This window comes from Rhinatrema bivittatum, chromosome 9 (genome assembly GCF_901001135.1).
Source record: "Rhinatrema bivittatum chromosome 9, aRhiBiv1.1, whole genome shotgun sequence".
Lineage (NCBI taxonomy): Eukaryota > Metazoa > Chordata > Amphibia > Gymnophiona > Rhinatrematidae > Rhinatrema > Rhinatrema bivittatum.
This window is the reverse complement of record NC_042623.1, coordinates 169048016-169069485: the sequence shown is the minus strand read 5'-3', so window position 1 is coordinate 169069485 and position 21470 is coordinate 169048016. Positions and strand designations below refer to the sequence as shown.

At 44.5% G+C, this 21470-nt stretch overlaps 1 protein-coding gene across 6 annotated transcripts in view; it reads left to right on the top strand.

The window, feature by feature from the left end:
• STK25 (serine/threonine kinase 25) overlaps nt 1-21470 on the top strand; it is a 116785-nt gene that overhangs the window by 36570 nt on the left and 58745 nt on the right. For 4 of the 6 annotated variants that reach the window (XM_029615265.1, XM_029615262.1, XM_029615259.1 and 1 more), the window contains exons 1-2: nt 4170-4330; nt 4534-5564. In XM_029615265.1, the coding sequence (XP_029471125.1) occupies nt 5517-5564 (48 nt within the window). In that variant the 5' untranslated portion in view covers nt 4170-4330; nt 4534-5516. Of the gene's footprint in view, nt 1-4169; nt 4374-4533; nt 5565-21470 lie in introns of those variants that run through there. The other 2 variants (XM_029615260.1, XM_029615261.1) reach the window with 2 other exon arrangements.

The window sequence follows — 21470 nt, the reverse complement described above, 5'->3', positions numbered from 1 at the left end:
CACATCCCTAGACCTCCCACAGAGCGGGATGTCAGACTGGCGCGCCAAGCACAGACACCGGGGTAGGAAGAAACCCTTCCTTCTAAGTCCCTGGAAGTTTCTGCATAATTAATTTTTTTTTAAACTTACCAGAGCTCAGCCTTATCTGGCTGAGTACAGAGACTGTTTCCAGCTGCAGGAGGCGAGGGCATCTGCCGTCACTGTCGTGCTCGGCTTCCTACACCCACCGCCTTTCAGCTGCTCCAGCAGCTAAATCCACACCTGCTGAAAAATCAGCTAACGGACTAAGGCACCCATCTGAGGGACCACGGAAATCACCTCAGGAATTCTCAACTATGGGAGGGTCCATTTGTTATCATTGAAGGAGAGTGGGGCGAATTTATTTCTTGAATTCCCCTTTTCTTTAAAATGAAGCAATCCCCAGTAGGGAGATTCACGTTCACCATCTGCTGGAGATGGAGAATACTGGCTGGCTATCACTGCAGGGGTGTATGTACTGTGACGTCAGCTTGCTCCGACTCCATCTACTGGTAGAGATACATAACCCACTTGTTCTGGACTCATCTGACTGGACGCTAAGAAATCATTGTTTCATTTTAGTGCATACTAAATCAAAATGAAATGAATAAAAAACATTTTTTTTGACTGCACAAACCCTAAAGTACACTGCTCCCATTTTCTGTATTCCCTACTGCTTATTTGTCTTGTCTGTATATCTTGACTCCATAGTGCTTGCTCCACACACTATCTTTTATGCGTATTTGTACAGTGATGTGTAGAAACATAGAAATGACGGCAGAAGAAGACCAAACGGCCCATCCAGTCTGCCCAGCAAGCTTCACATTTTTTTCTCATACTTATCTGTTTCTCTTAGCTCTTTGGTTCTATTTCCCTTCCACCCCCACCATTAATGTAGAGAGCAGTGATGGAGCTGCAAGCAAGTGAAATATCAAGCTTGATTAGTTAGGGGTAGTAGGGGTAGTAACCGCCGCAATAAGCAAGCTACACCCATGTTTATTTGTTTTACCCAGACTGTGTTATTCAGCCCTTATTGGTTGTTTTTCTTCTCCCCTGCCGTTGAAGCAGGGAGCTATGCTGGATATGCGTGTAGTATCAGTTTTTCTTCTCCCCTGCCGTTGAAGTATAGAGCTATGCTGGATATGCGTGAAGTATTAGTTTTTCTTCTCCCCTGCGGTTGAAGCAGGATATGCATTGAAAGTGAAGTATCAGGCTTATTTGGTTTGGGGTAGTAACCGCCGTAACAAGCCAGCTACTCCCCGCTTTGTGAGTGCGAATCCTTTTTTCTTCTCCCCTGCCGTTGAAGCAGAGAGCTATGCTGGATATGCGTGAAGTATCAGTTTTTCTTCTCCCCTGCCGTTGAAGCAGAGAGCTATGCGTGAAGTATCAGTTTTTCTTCTCCCCTGCCGTTGAAGCAGAGAGCTATGCTGGATATGTATTGAAAGTGAAGTATCAGGCTTATTTGGTTTGGGGTAGTAACCGCCGTAACAAGCCAGCTACTCCCCGCTTTGTGAGTGCGAATCCTTTTTTCTTCTCCCCTGCCGTTGAAGCAGAGAGCTATGCTGGATATGCGTGAAGTATCAGTTTTTCTTCTCCCCTGCCGTTGAAGCAGAGAGCTATGCGTGAAGTATCAGTTTTTCTTCTCCCCTGCCGTTGAAGCAGAGAGCTATGCTGGATATGTATTGAAAGTGAAGTATCAGGCTTATTTGGTTTGGGGTAGTAACCGCCGTAACAAGCCAGCTACTCCCCACTTTGTGAGTGCGAATCCTTTTTTCCACATTTCCTCTTGCTGTTGTAGCTTAGAGTGATGTTGGAGTCACAGTAACCATGTGTATGTTTATTGAATAAGGGTATTATCTCCAGGCAGTAGCCGTCATTCTGGCGAGCCACCCACTCTTTATTGACGGCCTCTTGATTTTATGGATCCACAGTGTTTATCCCACGCCCCTTTGAAGTCCTTCACAGTTCTGGTCTTCACCACTTCCTTCGGAAGGGCATTCCAGGCATCCACCACCCTCTCCGTGAAGAAATACTTCCTGACATTGGTTCTGAATCTTCCTCCCTGGAGCTTCAAATCGTGACCCCTGGTTCTGCTGATTTTTTTCCTATGGAAAAGGTTTGTCGTTGTCATTGGATCATTAAAACCTTTCAAGTATCTGAAAGTCTGTATCATATCACCTCTGCTCCTCCTTTCCTCCAGGGTGTACATATTTAGATTCTTCAATCTCTCCTCATAAGTCATTTGATGAAGACCTTCCACCTTTTTGGTCACCCTTCTCTGGACCGCCTCCATCTTGTCTCTGTCTCTTCGGAGATACGGTCTCCAGAACTGAACACAATACTCCAGGTGAGGTCTCACCAAGGACCTGTACAAGGGGATAATCACTTCCCTTTTCTTACTCGATATTCCTCTCTCTATGCAGCCCAGCATTCTTCTGGCTTTAGCTATCGCCTTGTCACATTGTTTCGCCGACTTCAGATCATTAGACACCATCACCCCAAGGTCTCTCTCCTGCTCCGTGCACATCAGCCTTTCTCCCCCCATCGAATACAGTTCATTCGGATTTCCACTCCCCATATGCATGACTTTGCACTTCTTGGCATTGAATGTCAGCTGCCATGTCTTCGACCACTCTTCCATCTTCCTTAAATCCCGTCTCATTCTCTCCACTCCTTCCGACGTGTCCACTCTGTTGCAGATCTTAGTGTCATCCGCAAAAAGACATACCTTACCTTCTATCCCTTCCGCAATGTCGCTCACAAAGATATTGAAAAGGACCGGTCCCAACACCGATCCCTGCGGTACACCGCTTAAAACCGCTCTCTCTTCAGAGAGAGTTCCATTTACCATCACACATTGTCTTCTGTCCGTCAACCAGTTTGCAATCCAGGCCACCACCTCGGCACTCACTCCTAAGCTTCTCATTTTATTCACCAGTCTCCTGGTGAATAAAATGAGTGCTACAGAAATGATTGGTAATAGCACACACTTTAACACATATTTTTCATAAATTGTCATATTTATAGTAGATTCCCGGGATTAGAATAAAAATATATCCTATTATAACGCCCATGATATTCCATGCAATCGAGGGAAATCGCAGCACAGATGAAACATTCATGCATCAAAAAGTCATCCTGCGCTTTGCACTCACTGATGCATGGGCATGAGCCTACCAAAACAAGTACAGCCCGCAATCTGCGTCAGAAGTACGCGAACAGCATCCTGGGACTTGCAGTTAAACAATTTGTTTCCTCATGACGCCTGCTCTGAACTTCAGAGCCAACACTGGCTCAAGCCCTCCTAAGGGTCTTGCCCTGATGTCTGCTCTCTATAGCTGGCAGCCTTCAGCAACCGCTCTCATTGGTTCCAGAGGGAGCGATAATTTGCCTTTAGCAATTCCTGAGTGGAAACTGAAGTCTGGCTCCCCTGGTTCAGGGCCCATTGCTCTGACCACTTGACTTTTACCTCTCCAAAAGGTTATTCACTGCAGGCTTCAGCGACTGTCACGTATTTATAAAAAAAAAAACCAAAAACAAAAACCAAACACCTATAATCCCCAGAAGTCAGCGCTCTGCTTATAGCGTTCCCCAGAGTCTGCTGGGTATTGTAGTGCAGGGAAGTCTATCGGTGATTTTTTTTCTTTAAAAAGAAACATTGGCTTTAAATCAAGGATTCAGAACTATTCGCCCCAGCACGGACTGCGGCTGCGCCTTGAGCAATGACGTCACTCCGCCCCCCCCCTTTTACGCTGGTTACTGCTCTCTGCCTCCTTGCGCTATTAGCACGATTCATCCTACAAGAAACAAAAAAGCTGCAGAAATAGGCGATACATATTTTTCTTATAGATCCACTTTAACAATCTGCTGCAGCAGTACAGAAAAGCTTAAGTATAAAGTAGCTTAGCTGCCTTCTAGTTTAACTTCCTGGTTGCCTGCAGCCAATCTGCTGAGCCTGAATCTTTCACCCGGTTTCCTGCAATCGTGCTAGTAGAGAACTGGGCGGGAGTGAAGCCGAGGCGGAGTTTATACCCCTCCCCCCTCCTCCTTCTTCTAGTTCCTGCTCCTTCTTGCAGCCAATCAGCTGAGTCCTGCCTTGAGATACATGGGGATGGGGTGGGGTGGGGTGGAGCTTAGTCTCCTTCTGCCCAGTGCCCAAGTTAGCTTGCAGTTCCTTCCTGCTTTGTAGCCAATCAGCTGAGTCCTCTCTCTGCTGCGAGCCCCCTACCTACCTGGAGGTACTACTGGGGAGTGAAGCTTGCTGCTTGAATTTGATCTTAGTGCTTCTCACTAGAGCTGCTACTGCCTCCAGGTATTGGGGAGGGAGGAACTGCGTGGTGGCGTGCGTGTTAACGGTTGGGCTTTGATTTTATAACTTCTGAGATCAAACATGCTTTCAGATTTGTTGTTTACAAAACATTTTTGATGTATTTTTCCATCTTGTATGATCGTGATGCAAATGTTTCCATTTTAATAGCATATGATTTTTTTTGTAAATATAATTTTGTGTTTCAGATCGGGTAACTGGCTTTTGGCTATAGTGTCGCAGAGGTGATTTTCAGTCGTGAATGACCTGAACTCGCCCAGTGCTGACCTGGACTTCAGGAATTGTCTTACCGCTGACCTACTCCTAATTAAAAGGCAATGAAGAAGCCTCTAGATAGATGGGATCTGCAGGTGTGTTTTAGGGCTTGGGATGGCTGGCTGAAGCCAGTGCAGTAAGGGGCACTTTTGGATCTTGAGGGGGAGCTAGTGACGTGAGGGACGCTGCTGGGTCCCTTGGAGGAGTTAGTACAGTGAGAGACACTGCTGAGTCCTCAGCGGGAGTCAGCGCAGTAAGGAATCACTGCTAGGTCCTGAGGGGGATCCAGTGCAGTGAGAGAAACTACCCATTCCTGGAGGTTGGAGGGAAACACTGTAGTGAGGAGGACTCTGGGATCAACAAGTGGCAACAGTAGAGGCGCCTTTGCTGTGCCAGTTACACATGGCACAGCAGTCTGCATGAAAAGCTAAATGGATATGGGAAGGCATACTGGGAACTGGAGAGAGTGAGTATTTTGACTGGTGTAGTAATGACTTGGGGAAGGTAGGAGAAAGATTATCAGAGAGGGTTAGCTTCATTGCTTTTGGGCAAGATCTGGCAGGGTAGGAGTGAACTGTTAAAACTGATGCTGAGGAGGTAACCCTAGTAGTCCAGTCTTGGGGCTTGCCTTTTCAGACTAGTGTGGTTCCTTTAAGAGACGTGAAATAATCAGAAGTTAATGGACTCCCTTGGCTAAAGGGCATATTTTGCTAGTGTAGAAGATCCCTAGAGGTGGTACCACCATCAGCTCAGCTAAATCTGATCAGCTCCTGAGGAGGGCAGTGGCTGTGGACTAGCTTGTTAAAATCCTGATTTCTGCTGATCTGTGGAATTGGAGAAAGACTTTTGCCTTGCACACCTGACAACTTGGGATATAGATTGCACAAATAAACCAAAGTGACTTGACGTTGGATAGATGTTGTCGCTGCGGGACATGGCACATCTCAGAGACTTCCCTGTCCAGGTAAGCCAAGGCACACACCACTTACCTTTTAAAAGAGAAACTATACATCTGATGTGATGCCAAGTAATACAGGTTTTGTACAGAGAGTTTTTGAAGTAGAATGGTTCAGTTTTACTGAGACTAACCTCACAGTTGGCAGTGGGCAGACTGTTCTATCTTCTAAGGTGAGCTAAAATAAGAAACATGCTTCAGGAATGTTTACAACGGGGCGGATACATACAGTATTGTTTGTACAACCACATAGAAATGGTTTGTTCAGGAACAGTGTACGCTGTTGAGCTATGTGATTGTACGAACTGTAGGACTTGGCCCCACTGGTTCTGTAGTGAGACTTGGGAAGCATTCCATGATTTTTGTCAAAGTTGGTTTAGGAGGAGTAGACCAGCATTAAAGTAGAGTAGTTCTGGGCAACACAAAGCCAAGTTGCTATTCTGCCGTACATCAAACTTTTATTAGATGAAAAATCAGTAGCTTCTAAAGCAAATGATCATAATAAAAACACTATTAAAAACAAACTGTAATCATGTAAGACAGAGTTCTGAAGAAAACAGGAGCTTTGCAGGCTGTATTACCTCTTTATTGGGCCTATAGAAGATTTATCTACCAATGATGAATATACATGAGCTTTTCAGGCCACATACTGTAGGTCCTTTCTTCAGATGTCATCTGTCTACAGAGGTGAGGAGATCATGGTTTAATAACGTTGCCAAGTTTAGTGCTGTACCAGCTTAACCTGAGTAGTGCCTTTTCCTGAGCCATCAAACCCCCATCTTTTAATACCCAGTGTTTCTTGAAAGTTTCCCATTCGATTATTAGCCAGGCTAGTTAATCACACTCTGGGGTCAGAACTCTTCCTTATGGAACCTCTGGGAATGTTCTTAAACATTTTAAGGCAACAGCTGTATAGGGTAAAGTGAAACATCTATGAATGGAGAGGACTAATCCAAACTCTCAGTACTTGTAAAAGCTGGTGATATACTGTAATGTCACAGCAGCTCAGTTGGCTTCGTTGTAGTGGATGCACCTTTTTAAAACTTAGTTTTCTTTTGCGTTGCTTGTTTTATGGAGCTTGACAGGGTTAAAGTTTCAGCAAAAACAGAGAGGGCTCAGCTAGGGTTGTGCTAGATTGTGCAGGTGCTCTGACCTTTGGAATACTAAGGCAGTCTATTTATCCTCCCCTGAAGGGCCCTCTGAACTTGTCACTTCTGACATGGATATCAAACCAAATGGGTAGGGCCAGGCAGGTAGTTCAGATTTAAAGAAAGTGAGACTCAGGTGAACCTCCAGCTTATGATGCCAGATGTATTCACCTAGCCCTTCCCAACAGGTGCTGTGAATGTGCTTCTTATAGTGTAAGTCACTTTTTACTAGGGGGGGCGCTGAACAGTGCTGCTTGCTCTTCTTAGCATAAGATACCTCCTTTACCATAAGTACCTTGTGGTTTTGCCTGTGCACAAGAGATGTGAAACATAGAATATGGTTAAGGCCCATCTAGTATGCCTTAGATTCCAGTGGATTTCTGACTTATCTTTCACCTCTTCACAACTAGAAATCCTCTTGCTTATTGCAAGCTTTCTTAAAACCTGCCCCTGCTTTTGCTTTCTCAGCCAGAAGGCCATTCCATACATTCAGCGTTTTTGATGTTACCCTGAGCCTATTCCCTAGAAGCCTCGACCTGTGACCTCTTCGTTTAGAACCTCGTTTCCGCTCCAGGATGACCATGGTTGCAATGCTTGCTAGTGCTCCTGTTCTATGTTCCCTTTTGGGTGCTTTTTGTGGCTTTTTTTTTTTTGGCATGGGTAAACCTCCATATTTATCTTTCCTTGGATGTGACACTTTCCGGGAAGTATAGAACGTTTCCTGGTTCGTGGCACTGCAGTTGGGAACTTGCCGGAGGTTTCGGTGCTGGGTAGCGCAGTGAAAGTGGTTGGGCTCGGTGAGCTCCCTTAATCCAGACTTGCTGCAGCTGAGCAAACGTTCACGCTTGATCCCAGCCTCCTGCAGTCCCACAGTAACCGACCTGATTGGGGCCTCTTGGCGTTTCTTCCCAGGACCTGGTGACACTGGAGTGCTTGCTATGTTGGAGCAGAAGGTGGTGATGGCCTGTGGGAGAGGACTCAAGGGCTCTTATCATGGCGGTGAGCTGCTTGGGCTTTGGTACCTTTAAATTAATGAATGCACAGGAGGAATCCATGATTAAGAAGGGAGAGTGTCTGGTTCTCTTCTGCAGAAAATCTGCAAACTCTGTCAAGGTTAAAAAAAAAAAAAAAAATTTCATGCTCAACTCCCCCCCCCCCTTTTCTTTTTTTTTTTTTAACCTTGGTGCTTTTTAAAGAATCCTTTTTGGGTCAAAAGGATTTGGAAAGTCTTGTCCCACCAAGAGAGATTATTCTTGAAACTTTATGGCTAGATATTTTACATTGGGAATCTGTGGTTACTTGGGGGTTGGGCCCGATATAGCAAGAAGTGGCTATGTTTGAAAATAAAATTAGTCCGCAAGAAAATGTAGTAAAACATTCCACCTTTCATGACACTTGAAAGTGGATTACATTCAGGTACTGTAGGTATTTCTTCATCCCAGAGGGTTCACATGCCTATTTACTAAACATTTGTCCTGTAGACATAAAATGGGAGAAAACCTTTAGTAAGTGAGCCCTTAAGTTTGTACCTGAGAGAGTGAAGGATGAATTGATTTGCCCAAGGTCACAAGGCGTGGCAGCGGGATTTGAATCTTGGCTTACCTGGTTCACAGCCTGCTGCGCTAACCGCTAGGCCAAGGATTCTCAACCCTGTCCTTAGGACATGCATAGCCATCAAGTTTTCAAGATACCCAGAATGAATTTGCATGCATTGCCTCCGTTGTATGCAGATCTATCTTATGCATATGAATTCTGGATATCTGAACACCTGACGGGCTAGGTGTGTCCTGAGGAATGGGTTAGAACCCGGCCCCAGGCTACTACTCCACTTCCATTATTCCTGCTATGGTAAGGGTTGTTGAGATGGAGAATTAATTGATAAATTGCCACTCTTTAATGAAGGATAATAGGATTATGAGGGCACTGAGGGTTTGGAAAACAGATTTAAGATTACAAATCTAGATTGATTAACTTTGTTAGAGACCATTAGTGCAGGGCTGCCTGAACCTGTCCTGGGGACCCTACAGCCAGTCAGGATATCCACCGTGAATATGCATGAGATAAATTTGTATACCATGGAGACTCAGTATATGCAGATTTATCTTCTGCATATTCACGGTGGACATCCTGAAAACCCGACTGGCTGTGGGGTCCCCAGGACAGGTTTGGGAAGCCCTGCATTAGTGGGGCGAATTTATTGAGATTATATATGCTGTAAATTCTGATGGCTCTCTTTCCCCTGTTGCAAGGGCCAATTTATATTCCACTGTGGAATGCTAAAATGCTGGTGAAAGCCAGCTCGGATGGAGCAGGGCCTTTACCCAATGGATCCCTGGCAGATCTTGATCTGAATCTTTCTAACATTTCAAATAAATCTTTCAAAAGCCTCTTGATTGGTTGGGTTTGTTTTCCAATCTGATAAAGACTGGATTATGAAAACTTCTTTGGTTTTTTTTTTTGGTTATAAAGAAAAATCTTGTTTAGGTTTAAAGTGTGCAGATGTTTCTGATATATGCACATTCACATTAGTTCACATGAAGGAATTTCTTTATTCTGTCCCAGTAGGTTGCTGATTATAGGGGCATCGATGCTGCCTCAATCTGATTTTTGTCAGAGCTTCTGCAAGGACGTGTGACCTTCTCTCTCTTATTTATTTTTATAGACTGACATTCGAACTAGTATATCACATTGATTTACAAAAGATAAACAGTTACTTACAATGAAATTGACATTTTTACAGCGTTTGTTAAGAAAGGGCTTAAGATACATTAGTTGAAGATTAAGGTGAACTCAGTTGGTGTTACAGACATTCTTATGTGGAGTAATCTTAAGGAGGAGACAGTTAACATGTTAACTTCATAAATATGGTCGCGTGTTATTCAAAACGGATTATATCACATAATATAAACTTCGTTAGTGTAGGTAAGCGTCGTGTAAAGAGAGACGTAGAATGTTTTTAACATGCATGGAGTTTGTGGATAGGGCAGTTGTTGTATGGGAGATGGTGCTTGTTGCAAAGAGAGTAAGATTCAAACGAATGCTTTTTGGAATAGCCATGTCTTTAGGTTTTTCTTAGGTTTGTATTTGGGGTTTCATTCTTAGCTCGGTTGGTAGGTTTGGGTCCTGCCAAAGAAAAGGCGTGTTCCCTGACTGCGTTAAGGTGTGTTGATTCTGGAGAGGGGGTTGGAAGAAGTCCAGTGTTTGAAGAACGTAAGCTCCTTTTAGGTGTCTGAAAATGCAATGCAGCATTGAACCAGTCTATATTCTGGTTATAAAGTGTTTTGTGGATGAGAGTCAATGCTTTGTATTGGATTCTGTATGGGATGGGTAGCCAGTGTAATTCTTTAAGGATTGGGGTAATATGATCTGTTCTTTGGCAGTTTGTGAGCACTCTGGCTGCTGCCTTCTGAAGCAGTTGCATTGGTTTTATGGTGGATGCCGGAAGGCCCAATAGGACTGCTTGGCAGTAATCTAGTTTTGGGAAGAGCATTGATTGGAGTACAGTACGATAATCCTGATTGTAGAGGAGTGGTTTTAGCTTTTTTAGTACTTGAAGTTTGTAGTAGCCGTCCTTTAATATGGTGTTTATGTAGTTCTTGTTTTTGTCTTTCATATTTTTGCTGTCTTGTTGCAGTTAGAAATATTTTGTGCTCATGTTGTAATTCGCTTGATGCACCCTTGATGTAGCAGGGAAAAATAAGTATAATGATAAATAAATGAGGTCACCCTCCCAACATGTGTGGTACTGTAATTTAACAATAGCGTTTTATACTTTCGGATTCAAGCCACCTACACTCAGCTGGATTCCTTTTTATAGTAAAACAAAAAGCGAGCCCTGGTCCGGTGAAGGTGTTTGACTTACTCGCAGACCTCGGACAACACGTTCACCTCCAGTAGAAACCGAGCACTGGTTAACCAGAGCTGGGGAAAACGCCTTCCAGTTAACCAGAATCGCAGCCCGAGTGGCACTCGACAGTTTTTTGAGTAACAAAGATATATCCCCAGAAGGGAGACCAAACATATTTGGCCCGACAACCCTCGGTTGTATAATCTTCATTTCTCAGTTTGCCTTTACTGCAGAAAGTCTGTCTAACTGGAAGCTAGAAAATAATGGGGTAGATTTTAAAACCCCTGCGCGCGTAAATCCTCCTGGATTTACGCGCGCAGGGCACTCGCACGCTGGTGCGCCTATTTTGCATAGGCCGCCGGCACGCGCAAAGCCCCGGGACGCGTGTAAGTCCCGGGGCTTCCTAAAAGGGGCGGGAGGGGGCGTGTCCAGGGGCATGGCAGGGGGCGGGTCCGGGGGGGCATGGCAATGGTTCGGGGGCGGGCCGGAGGGCGGTCCCGAGTCCCCCGGCACTGCGGCCTGTGCTGGGGCGGCGCGCGCAAGTTACGCCTGCTTCAAGCAGGCGTAACTTGCCCAACAAAGGTAGGGGGGGGGATTTAGGTAGGGCTGGGGGGTGGGGTAGATAAGGGAAGGTGGGGGGACGAGGAAGGAAAGTTCCCTTCGAGGCCGCTGCCGATTTTGCGCAGCCTTGCGCGCGCCGACCCCGGATTTTATAATATACGCGCGGCTATGCGCGTATCTTATAAAATCTGGTGTTCTTTTGTTAGTGCGCGGGTATTTTTTGAAGATCTACCTCAGCGTGAGCCGGAGCTCCTTTAGCTGACAGAACATTTGGAATAGAGAGCTTGCACCCTCCTGGGAATTGTTAATTGGATATTGCTGCAGAGATGGAGCAATACTTATTAAAGTGCTGTCCCACTCTTTTTGGATCCATCTTAGATCTTGTTTTGTACATTGGAGACTTTTTTTTTTTTTTTTCATGGGAGATAAAGGATTGATTTCTTAATATTTGTCAGAAAGCTGTGTGAGCTGAAAGTTTGGGCTCAGCGGGCGTTTTTGAGTGTCCCCCCCCCTCCCCCCCCGACTGCTGTTAAATCCAAAAGGAGCAGCCTGCGTATGTGGTAGTGCGGAATCGATTACATCTCTTAAAGATCCTCTCTCGGCGGCTTTACTCGGCAAAACGGGAGGATACAAATCCATGCAAAGCCTGCTTTTATTAAGCCCAGATGAGGGCGTGAGCTCCGTAAAAGCTGCCACTTCTCCAGAGAGTCCAGGCTGCCAGAGTGCAGCTGTCAAGGGAGCCCGCCAATCTGCAGCCAGAGGAGCTGACCAAAGATGACGCTGCCACGATTGCGCGGGGATGACGGGTCCTGCCGCACTGTGGCAGGCGGTGCGTCGAAAGGTACTGGCGGAGGAGCTGTGCCACCAGAGGGCAAGCGCGGCCGAGGAGCTCATGATTCTGCTGCACAGGACGCTGAAGAGTGGCCCGGCCTGCGCGGAAAGGGATGGAGCACCCTGGGAATGCCTGGGGAGCCCGCCCCCCATAGGGATAAGAGAACATCTCCTGCAGTGACCGGGATCTGATGCAGCTGCAGTACACGATCTGTTACATGCCTCTTCCTCTGAACAGATGTCGGCATGTGAAACCTTTTTTTGTTTTTGTTTTTTTCTCTACACTTCTGGGGAATGAAATTTGAAGAGTAGAATCCTGTACAAGTCAGCTGGACTTTTGTGTTCCCAAACTGTCCAGATGTGCTTTGTAAGGTATTTCATGTCTTGCCATCCGATGCGCTAACTCTGAACAAGTTGCTGCAGTGCCATGGAAGTGACTTTCCTTAGCAGGGAGCGAGGAGCTGGGCTTTAAGAACGTTGGCAGACAGCAGCAGGCTCTGGTTGGCTGAGGGAGAAAGAGGCAATGCAAAACCCTGCCCTGTTCTTTCTCTTCCTCTTAAAAAAAAAAAAAAAATGTTCTTCTCATCTTGATGCCATGCAGGACTTCCTTTGATGCACCTAGGCGAGTTGGGACCGCAGGCGGTACTTATTTGTATGTAGCAGGGTTTTAAGAGGCTATATTCAGTATGTTAGTGGAAGAATATATGTTTTGTTACTTAATGCAGCCTAATCGTCTTTTTCAGTTGGGGGAGTTGGTGGGGCAGAGCCGCTGGATGCTTGCAGCTGTGTAAGTGGGGGCGAAGAGTTTGTGTGAGCGTTGGGGCATGTGATGGAGAGCAGAGAGAGAGAGTATGTTGTCAGGTACGTAGGCAATGTGGGTCGAACCTTGGATGTGTGCTGTGAGAAGAGAGATGTCTTCTCGCTCCCTGGGTGGCATTCATGGAGTGCCTTTGCAGGATAGGCATTTTGATTGTTGCCCACTCTTCCCTAGACCCTGGATGGAATCTGGGGGTTCTGTATACCTTTCTTGCATCATATGATATTTATAGAGCAAGTTTTTTGTTCTTGGAATGTTAAATGATTGAATAATTCTGTTAAGAGGAAAAAAAAATACCCTTAGTCTTTAAATGAATAAATAATATGGAAGTTCTGTCGTATGCGAAACATTGCAAGCATAGGACAAGATGGGGTGGGAGAATCTTTCTTGGTGTCTTTTGAGAGGAACAAAGAAGAGAGAGGCGGCCATTATAATATCTGAATGGATTAACTTCCTGTGACAGAAAAAGATGGATTCTGAAGGCAGCGTCAGAGTGGTTCAGAGCCTCTTAAATTTGTATGGGCCAAATGCTATTGCTGAGCTCTGTCATATTAGAATCGACTCTTCTGGAAGAAAGGATGTTAATAGAAGGGGATTATAATATAATTGCAGACCATCAGTTGGCTAGAGTGGGTCAAAATCCAGAACATATTTGGGGCAAGGGACTAGGTTCCTGATGAAGAGCATGGTGGAACCTGAGTTGGTGGTTGTGTGGAGGTAACTTATCTTTCTTCTTAACCTTCACACAATTCATATTTCCAGCTTGACATGGTTGAAAGATGCCCGATAGAGAGGTGTGACGTAGTCGGCGTTAGGTTTGACCGTGGCCTGGATTTTCTCAATATATCTTTGTCAGAGTCTGTGTCACTGTAACTGTTTGAGACTTAAATGTATCCATACAGAGTGAGCCCTGGTGGGTCAGAGATTGACTGCCGATTGGCAGGAATTCCTCCTCTTCAATGACCAAAAAGGGATGAACATACGGCAATGGGATGTTGGAAGGCAATCATGAGGAGGTCCTTCAATAGCGTTCACTGCCAAGGAAGAAAGCGTTAGGGAATATACAGTTTCTCAGCTGGAAAAAGTAAACAGCTCGAACATTATTCATTTATAAGTAAAGGGGAGCAAGCAGGGGTGGAAAAATATATTTTGAAAACAAATGCCAGCCAGAATTTTTAGGTGCCAAGGTAAAAATATTTTCTCTTGTCATTCTTTTTTGCTTTTTATTTTGTTCATTTTATTTGGAGGGGGATTGTTTGCTTTTTTACTTATTTTCTTGTGGGTTTTTTTTTTTTTGTTTTGCAAATTTTTCATTTTTTGCTCCTTTTTCTGCCTGTTTTCTGTTAGTGCCCTGGGGTAGAAACCAGGTAGCCCTAATTTTCCATGGAAGGAGAACATTTTATACTTTGCTCCTAGGCTTGCTGCCATAATTTACCATATAGACCATATTACCACTGAAAACAATGCAGCTCTTTACCTCCTGTGGATAGAAATGAGTTATAGAGTTAAGTGGCGAAAATATGGAAAAGAATTAGGAGCTGGGCCACATTCATTTTCTTTTTTTCTGTTTTTGCTTTTTTTTTTGTTTGACAGTGTGCGGCTTTTTCTTCTGCTGAAATTTTTAGCCGAGGGGATTCCTCCTTCCTGATTACATTGGGTTGGCTATTTATGATGGGAGGCAGGATCACGGGGCCGTGGTCGTCGTCATCTGTACCCGGGCCCAGATGAAGTTGCAGGGCTTTCCATGGTTTGCTCTCCTCTGGCTGCACGCTTTCTCTTTTGCATGGCATTCGACTGCAGCCGTCCAGGCCTCAACAGTGGTCCAGGTGGTGGTTTTTAAGCTCTCCAGATCCCAAGGAGTAGTTGGGGCTGTGCACAGTATATGTCTGACAATTAAGGTATTTAGGGAGGAGGCTAAACCCAGGAGACGTTTGATAGCTGGGATATAGAACCGGCACAAAGACACCAGAAGAAGAGTGGAGGTTTTATCTCCTGCTTTGTTTGGTGGGGCAGTTTTCTTCTCTGGGTCTTTGCTCTTCGAAGCCTTCCTGCCTTCTTTAGTTTCTCCTGATGCTTTTTGGAATACCAACCTTCTTGCTCTTATCATTTCTGCTTCCTCCTTAGGGTTACCATCTTTTTCCTTTTCCCTTTGTTAACTGGCTAAACACAGAGGTTTGTTGCTTTCTTAATGTTCCCTTTTCTTGGTGATCCAACTTCTCCATAGCTTTCAGCACTCAGATTCCAGATAGGAACTGTCCTCTTGCAGTCCCGATTCCTGCTCTTACTGGAAGTCATTTTCAGAGCATTACGCAGTGGATACAGATGGAAGTAGCATGTACCCATCATTTGGCTATTTTGGAAACCTCATGAGTAAGGGTGTCCTCGAGGTATTGCGTGTAGATGTTAACATGGAGGAAAAGGGGACTATTCCAGGGTGGATTTTGGAAGTAAGCGTACAAGTTACTATTTCGTAAGCAGTTTATGCCCATGTATTGCTAAACTTGTCTGTATATAAGAACATGCCATACTGGGTCAGACCAAGGGTCTATCAAGCCCAGCATCCTGTTTCCAACAGTGGCCAACCCAGGCCATAAGAACCTGGCAAGAACCCAAAAACTAAGTCTATTCCATGTTACTGTTGCACCTGCTAATTAAGTCACGGAAGTGAAATTGCCCTGGTCTCTTGTCTGCAGTTTTTAGGTGGGAGGTCGGGGTGATGTGCTGAAAGGTGAATTGGTGATTGAAAGTACAAGCACAGCTAAGTATTTTCAGAAGCAGAGTACACGCAGTCTTTATAAAATACATGCCTCTGCATGTAACAGGGTGGTTATGCATATATATTACAGTTGTTATGTGCATAAAATATATGTACGCAATTTTGTCTGAATAGGTCTAGATTCAGTCGCTGTCTGGATAGCAAAGTTAGCCGGATAAACTTATCTGGCTAATTTTAGGAGAGCTCTTTGACCCAACCAGAATTAGCCAGCTAATTTAACTCTTCTCAGTTACACCCCCGGAACGCCCCTAACTTAATTGTCTAAATTCTAGCTGGCTAACTTATTATCCGGCTAAGTGCCCAAGTCTGTATTTAGCCAGATAACGTCTGCACTATCCAGCTAAATACTTTTGACTATGGACTTCTGTGTTTCCTGCATTGCAAATATTAATGCATATTTTTGGGCTAGAATACACATTTATTAAACTGAGCAGCTTCTGCATAGTTTGTAAAATACGAACATAAATCTCCTCAGACCCATGTATGCTGCATTTGGTGACTTCCACAGATTGGGCTCACTGTGGTTTAGTTCAGGTAAGAGTTGAATATTGGACCACACAGTGCAATGATCACTAGACCCTACATTTTTCCTTGTCCTGAGGTGAGTGATGGTGGCTCCAGTTGTCAGAAGCAGATCTTTGAAGAGGCTCTTCCACTAATTGTGCCATTTTGAATTCTATTACCATTCTTGCCTTCACCTCTTCCCACGCTTCCACCACCTTTTCCTTGAAGAAATATTTCCTGACATTGTGCCAGAGTCTTTTCCCTTGGAGGTTCATATCGTGACCCCCTAGTTTTACAGCTTCCTTTCCATCCATTTTTGTGCAGTATTAATTCCTTTCAGGTATGTGAAGGTCTGTATTCCAGGTCCTTCACTCTCCTCTCATATGGCTTTCCACACCAGTTTGGACCACTTCCATTCTGTCCTTATCTTTTTTGAGATGTGGTCTCCAGAACTGAACCCAGTATTCCAGGTGAGGCCTCCTCATGAATCTGTACAGGGGCATTGTCACTTCTTTTTTCCTGCTGGTTTTGCCTCTTTTTGATGCATCTCTCTAGCCTTAGCCACTGCCTTGACACATAGCTTCGCCACCTTCAGATCATCAGACTCTCCTAGTTTGTGCCACCAACACATACAATTCTTTGGATTGCTGTACCCCCAAATGCATGACTCTGCAGTTCTTGGCATTGACTCCCACCTGCCAAACCTTTGACTACTTCTTGAGTTTTGCTAGGCCACTTCTCATTCTCTCTGCTCCTGCAGGGGTATCCACTCTGTTGCAGGTCTTATCTTCTAATCCCTCTGCAATATAACTCACAATGATATTGAACAGAACTGGTCCCAGACCTGAGAACTTCATTTATCGCTCTTCTTTCTTCAGAATAGGTTTCATTTACCACTACTCGCTGACGTCTTATCAGTCAGCCAATTTGTAATCCATTCCACCACCTTAGGAACTGCTCCCAGGCTTTTCATTTTATTTACGAGCCTCCTATGTGGGACCGTATCAAAAGCCTTAATGAAATCCAAGTAAATCACATCAGGCTCTCTTCCTTGATCCAATTCTCTAGACATCCAATCAAAAAAAATCAAACAGATTTGTTTGACAGTTTTACCAGAGGAAGGTCCTATGTTATCTCGGATCCTGTAACTCATTGACTTGAAGATAATTCATTATCCTTTCTTTAAGCAGTCTCTTCATTAATTTTCCCACCACCGAAATAAGGCTAACCAGCCTTTAGTTTCCAGCCTCTTCCCTGTGCCACTATTGTGAAGCCTTTTAAGGTAGTAAATGGTCTTTTTCTGCCCTCAGTTGGCCCATCCAGACTGCCCAGTTATTCTCTCCACAGTGTTGAGGATTCAAGCCAGCTGCCAGTCAGAGTGTGACCACTGCAAGATATTTCTCCTTATCTCAGATGGTTTTTTTTAAAATTTATTTTTTGCCTTTTGCCTTGGTACCTCTCCATCTTGGACAGACGAGTACACAAGATCCCCAGCTGACTCTTCTCATGTCCAGCCACAAAGCTCAGTAATAAACTAAACAGCCAGCAGTACTAACATGGGCAATGCCCAACATTTGGCCTGCTAGGTACCTTGTGTAGCCTGCCAGATAGTCCCACCTACATAACTGCCTGTATTTCCAGGAGTTTCGGCTTTTCCAGAACTCGGCTGCCTTCTTATTCTTAGGTTGTGACTGGGGAATTATATTTCCCCTCTGCTAAAAGAGCTCCATAGGCTGCCTGTTGCATCTAGACTGAATCTTAAGGCTTTGACAATGGCCTTTAAGGGTCGGCAAGGCAGAGCTCCTGTACATTTATCTAGCTGTCTGAAAGAGTATACCAGGCAGATTCTTTGGTTCTTGGAACAAACACATTTTATGTAGCCCCTCACAGAGATCTATAGGTTTAGCGTCAGCTCAAAATCAGTCTCTCACTAGCAGTTTCATTGCAATGGACTAAGCTTCCTAGAGAACTCCATCAATCAGGAACTCTGCCATTATTTAGGTGGCTCTTTAAAAATGTGGAGCATATCTTGGTGATTGCAGCTATGTCCAAGATCTGCTGGTACAGTGGTGGTCAGCTGATGGAGTAACATTGCAAACTATCAACCATAGTTAATGTCTGATCTTGGAAACCCTTGCTGCTGTTTCATACCTGACTCTGAGGTTTTCAATTTAAAATATAGTTTCAAAAATCCTTATTCCAAATCAGAAGGCAACATGCTGATAGTATTATTTTTGTAGTTCATAATCCTTATTCTTACTATGCTTAGATCAATAAATGTGAAGGCTGTACTGAGACTGTGTGCATAATACAATATGCGTATATTACTGGGCACTTGACGGCAGCTGGAACCCGAGTAGTTTGAGTGCGTCTGAGTACCTGGTGCCAAACTGAGGGAGAGGCCTTGCCCCAGTCCTTTAGTAAGTGGTAGGTGTAGGGGAAAAGAAAGTTTGTTCCTTCTTGGACACGTCCTTTGATTCTGGAGAAGGAAACCCAGCTGTAGGACCCATGGATTGCTTCATGGCCAGCATTAAAGCCCATCCTGAGAAGAACGCAGGACTGTCTGAAGAGGCTTCACAAAGCGTCGAGAGCTGGAAGATGAATTTCAGTTTGAGCCTCCTCCATTTTCTTCTCCTATTGTTACTTTTGTACGTTTCTGTCTCCGGCAGTCGATCTCTGCAGCAGACAGGTATCGCAGGGAGAGTGAGTGTCTGGGATTCCCAGTCCTTGCAGGGTTGCTTCCTCCATCTAGCTCTTATTTCCATGCTAATCCCTAAGCCATGTCGTCATGAGATGAATCTGGGTCTGATTTTCAGGCTTCCAGCTCTGTGGATTCTGCAGGATAACAAGCACCAGACCGCAGGGGTGGGAGTTAGAAATGATTGGGGGATAGAGGGGAAAAATTAGGCACAGGTCTTGCATTGTATGCCACTTTTTGAGCACTAGCACATACAAAATGTAGCCATCTTGTAAAATCGTTGGCATGCGAATATTGGCTAAACAGCGCAAGAGAGCAAGTCGCACCGGGGTTAGTGGTGAGATTTCCAGCAGCAGTCGTAAGACAGAGCTGGAACATTGCTGCTGTGTTCTGCCGCACGTGATTGGCAGGTAGAGGCTATGGAAAAACTTGGGCAAATGATACAGGTTCTGCAGAGATATTATAGGGTCTGCTTTGTTTGGGGGTTTTCTTTCATACTGCCACCAGCTCTCTCTTTTTTTGTGTGTGTGTTTTTATGTATAAAGTTGGTTTCACAGTATCTGGTGAATGCTATAGAAAGTAGCTGCCCTCTCTTTGTATCCTTTTACTGGGCAGCACTCTGGAACAGAGCCTCCCGGAGCAGGTATAGGGCTGTGGGCCCCGTTATGCAGGCAGCTCTCTCTCACCAGGGTGGGGGTATTTCCCAGGCACTACTAATCAGTTACAGAACGCAGAACCCTCTTATCCTGCAAGTCTCAGCTGCACTTGATAAAGCCGCAGACGGACGGCTCTCTGTTTACTCCCTTGCGACTTGCTCCACTTCTTCCCAAAAGGGCAGGGAATAACAAAAGGAAAGATGGCTTGGGTCCTAATGTCTGTGAACCGAGGGGGGAGTAGGTTTATAGGTTTCCAGACACTGAGCTGGGCCGGATTGCGATGAGTTACTCTAGCAAAAGGAGAAGCCTAGAAAGTTTCCCACAACTCCAGCAAAGGCTTTCATAAAAGTTCCGGTGCAGATCCCCTCTCTGTTTACCGTCCTCTCGGGAAGGAATCGTGCACGGCCTTTCCCATCTTCTCTACTTTCTTCCATGTGGTGGAGTCGCCTGCAGGCCTGAGCACCTTTTCTAGTTGCGGCCTAGAAAGTGCCATTGCCATATTCTCTTTTGGTAGATAATCCACTTGGCAGTTGAAACAAACAAACGGCAAGTTTCTGCTGACTTCTGTTTCTGCTCGGAAGTGGCTAGTGTTAAGTTTCTGAAATCTCCTCAAACTTTCAGCACTATAAATGTCAGTAAATCGTGATGTTCACTGGCTGTGCCCATGCAGCTGTCATGCTGATACATGGAAAGCATGAATATAGCACAGACAGCTGAAAAGAAGTCTCAAGGAAGGAGATTTCCAACAAGTTTGGCAAGGTTTACTCCCTTTTTTTGGAAGTACTATGGACGGCCAAACGTGTTATTCCTCTCCAGTCTGGATCCTGGATCCACGCGTGAGGCACCCTGTCCAGGTATGTCAGTTGGCAGAGCATAGTTTTGGAGAAATCGGGATTCTCTGCAGGCTGTGTTACCTGTGGACCAGCATAAGAATTATCCAGAGGTGCTGTTTGTATATGAACGCTCAAGGCCATGGCTCCAAAAGTATAGTCACTAGGTCACCAATGCTGGGAAAAAAAACCTCTTGAGCTGGCAAGCATGGGTAGCAGAATGCAGGACATCAGCACGCACCTTAAGGATGTTGACAAAGCCCAAGCCTGCACACTTGCCATCCCACAGCAGATCTGATGCTTGCAGTACCGGCATCTAAAACAAGTTCATTGTAGGCTAATAATGTTACCACAGTTTCATTACCAGTGTGATTTAGGGACGTTTTCCCCTTTAGCTGAAAACATTCTCCAGCATACCTTTGTCACCATGGGCAATGTTACTATACAAGTCATGCACACTAAATCCACTTTTATTCATAACTTATAACACAGAATGATAGGGCGTACAGTATTTAGATGTGAGAGACCCCTGGTTTGATCTGTCTGTTTCCCATGTAGATACTAGGACAAGCATCTGGAACATGGTTAAATTCTTTGTGTGTTACCCAACCACGAGAGAATTACCAGATCCCCCAATTATTTCAGTAACACACCAATAATGGGAATCAAATCAGCTAATCCATATGGCCCCTATACCAATTAATTCATCAGTTAGTGTACAATATATATATTTTTTAATTTTTATACACACAATACAAATGTTTTAAAAAATATCATTTAATTTATTGCATTTCATCCTTTTATAAATAACACAATATTTTTTACAAAAACATCTTCAAAAGTATACAGTACATACCACTTTCAACATGAGTAGACATATCAATATAATAAACCCATTACACATCTCACAAACATGAAAACGCAGACATGTCATAACCCATCACCCCTATAATAACACATACATCCCACAACCATACTGCATTCAATCCTCATAAAAAACTTTTACCCCATAAAATCTACACATACATATCAAATGCTCGCACTGTGTATTAAACCTACCATATAATAAACTATTCTAACTAAATATTTCCACTACTTCATTGGGTATCATCCACCCCCTTATTTTCTTCATTCAACGATGTTATTCCCCTTCCTTCAACGATGTTCACCCCAACAAGGTGCCTTGTTTCACCCGACCAGAGCTTCCTCAGGGGAAATCTGTAACAAACTCTTAAATTCCACGAATA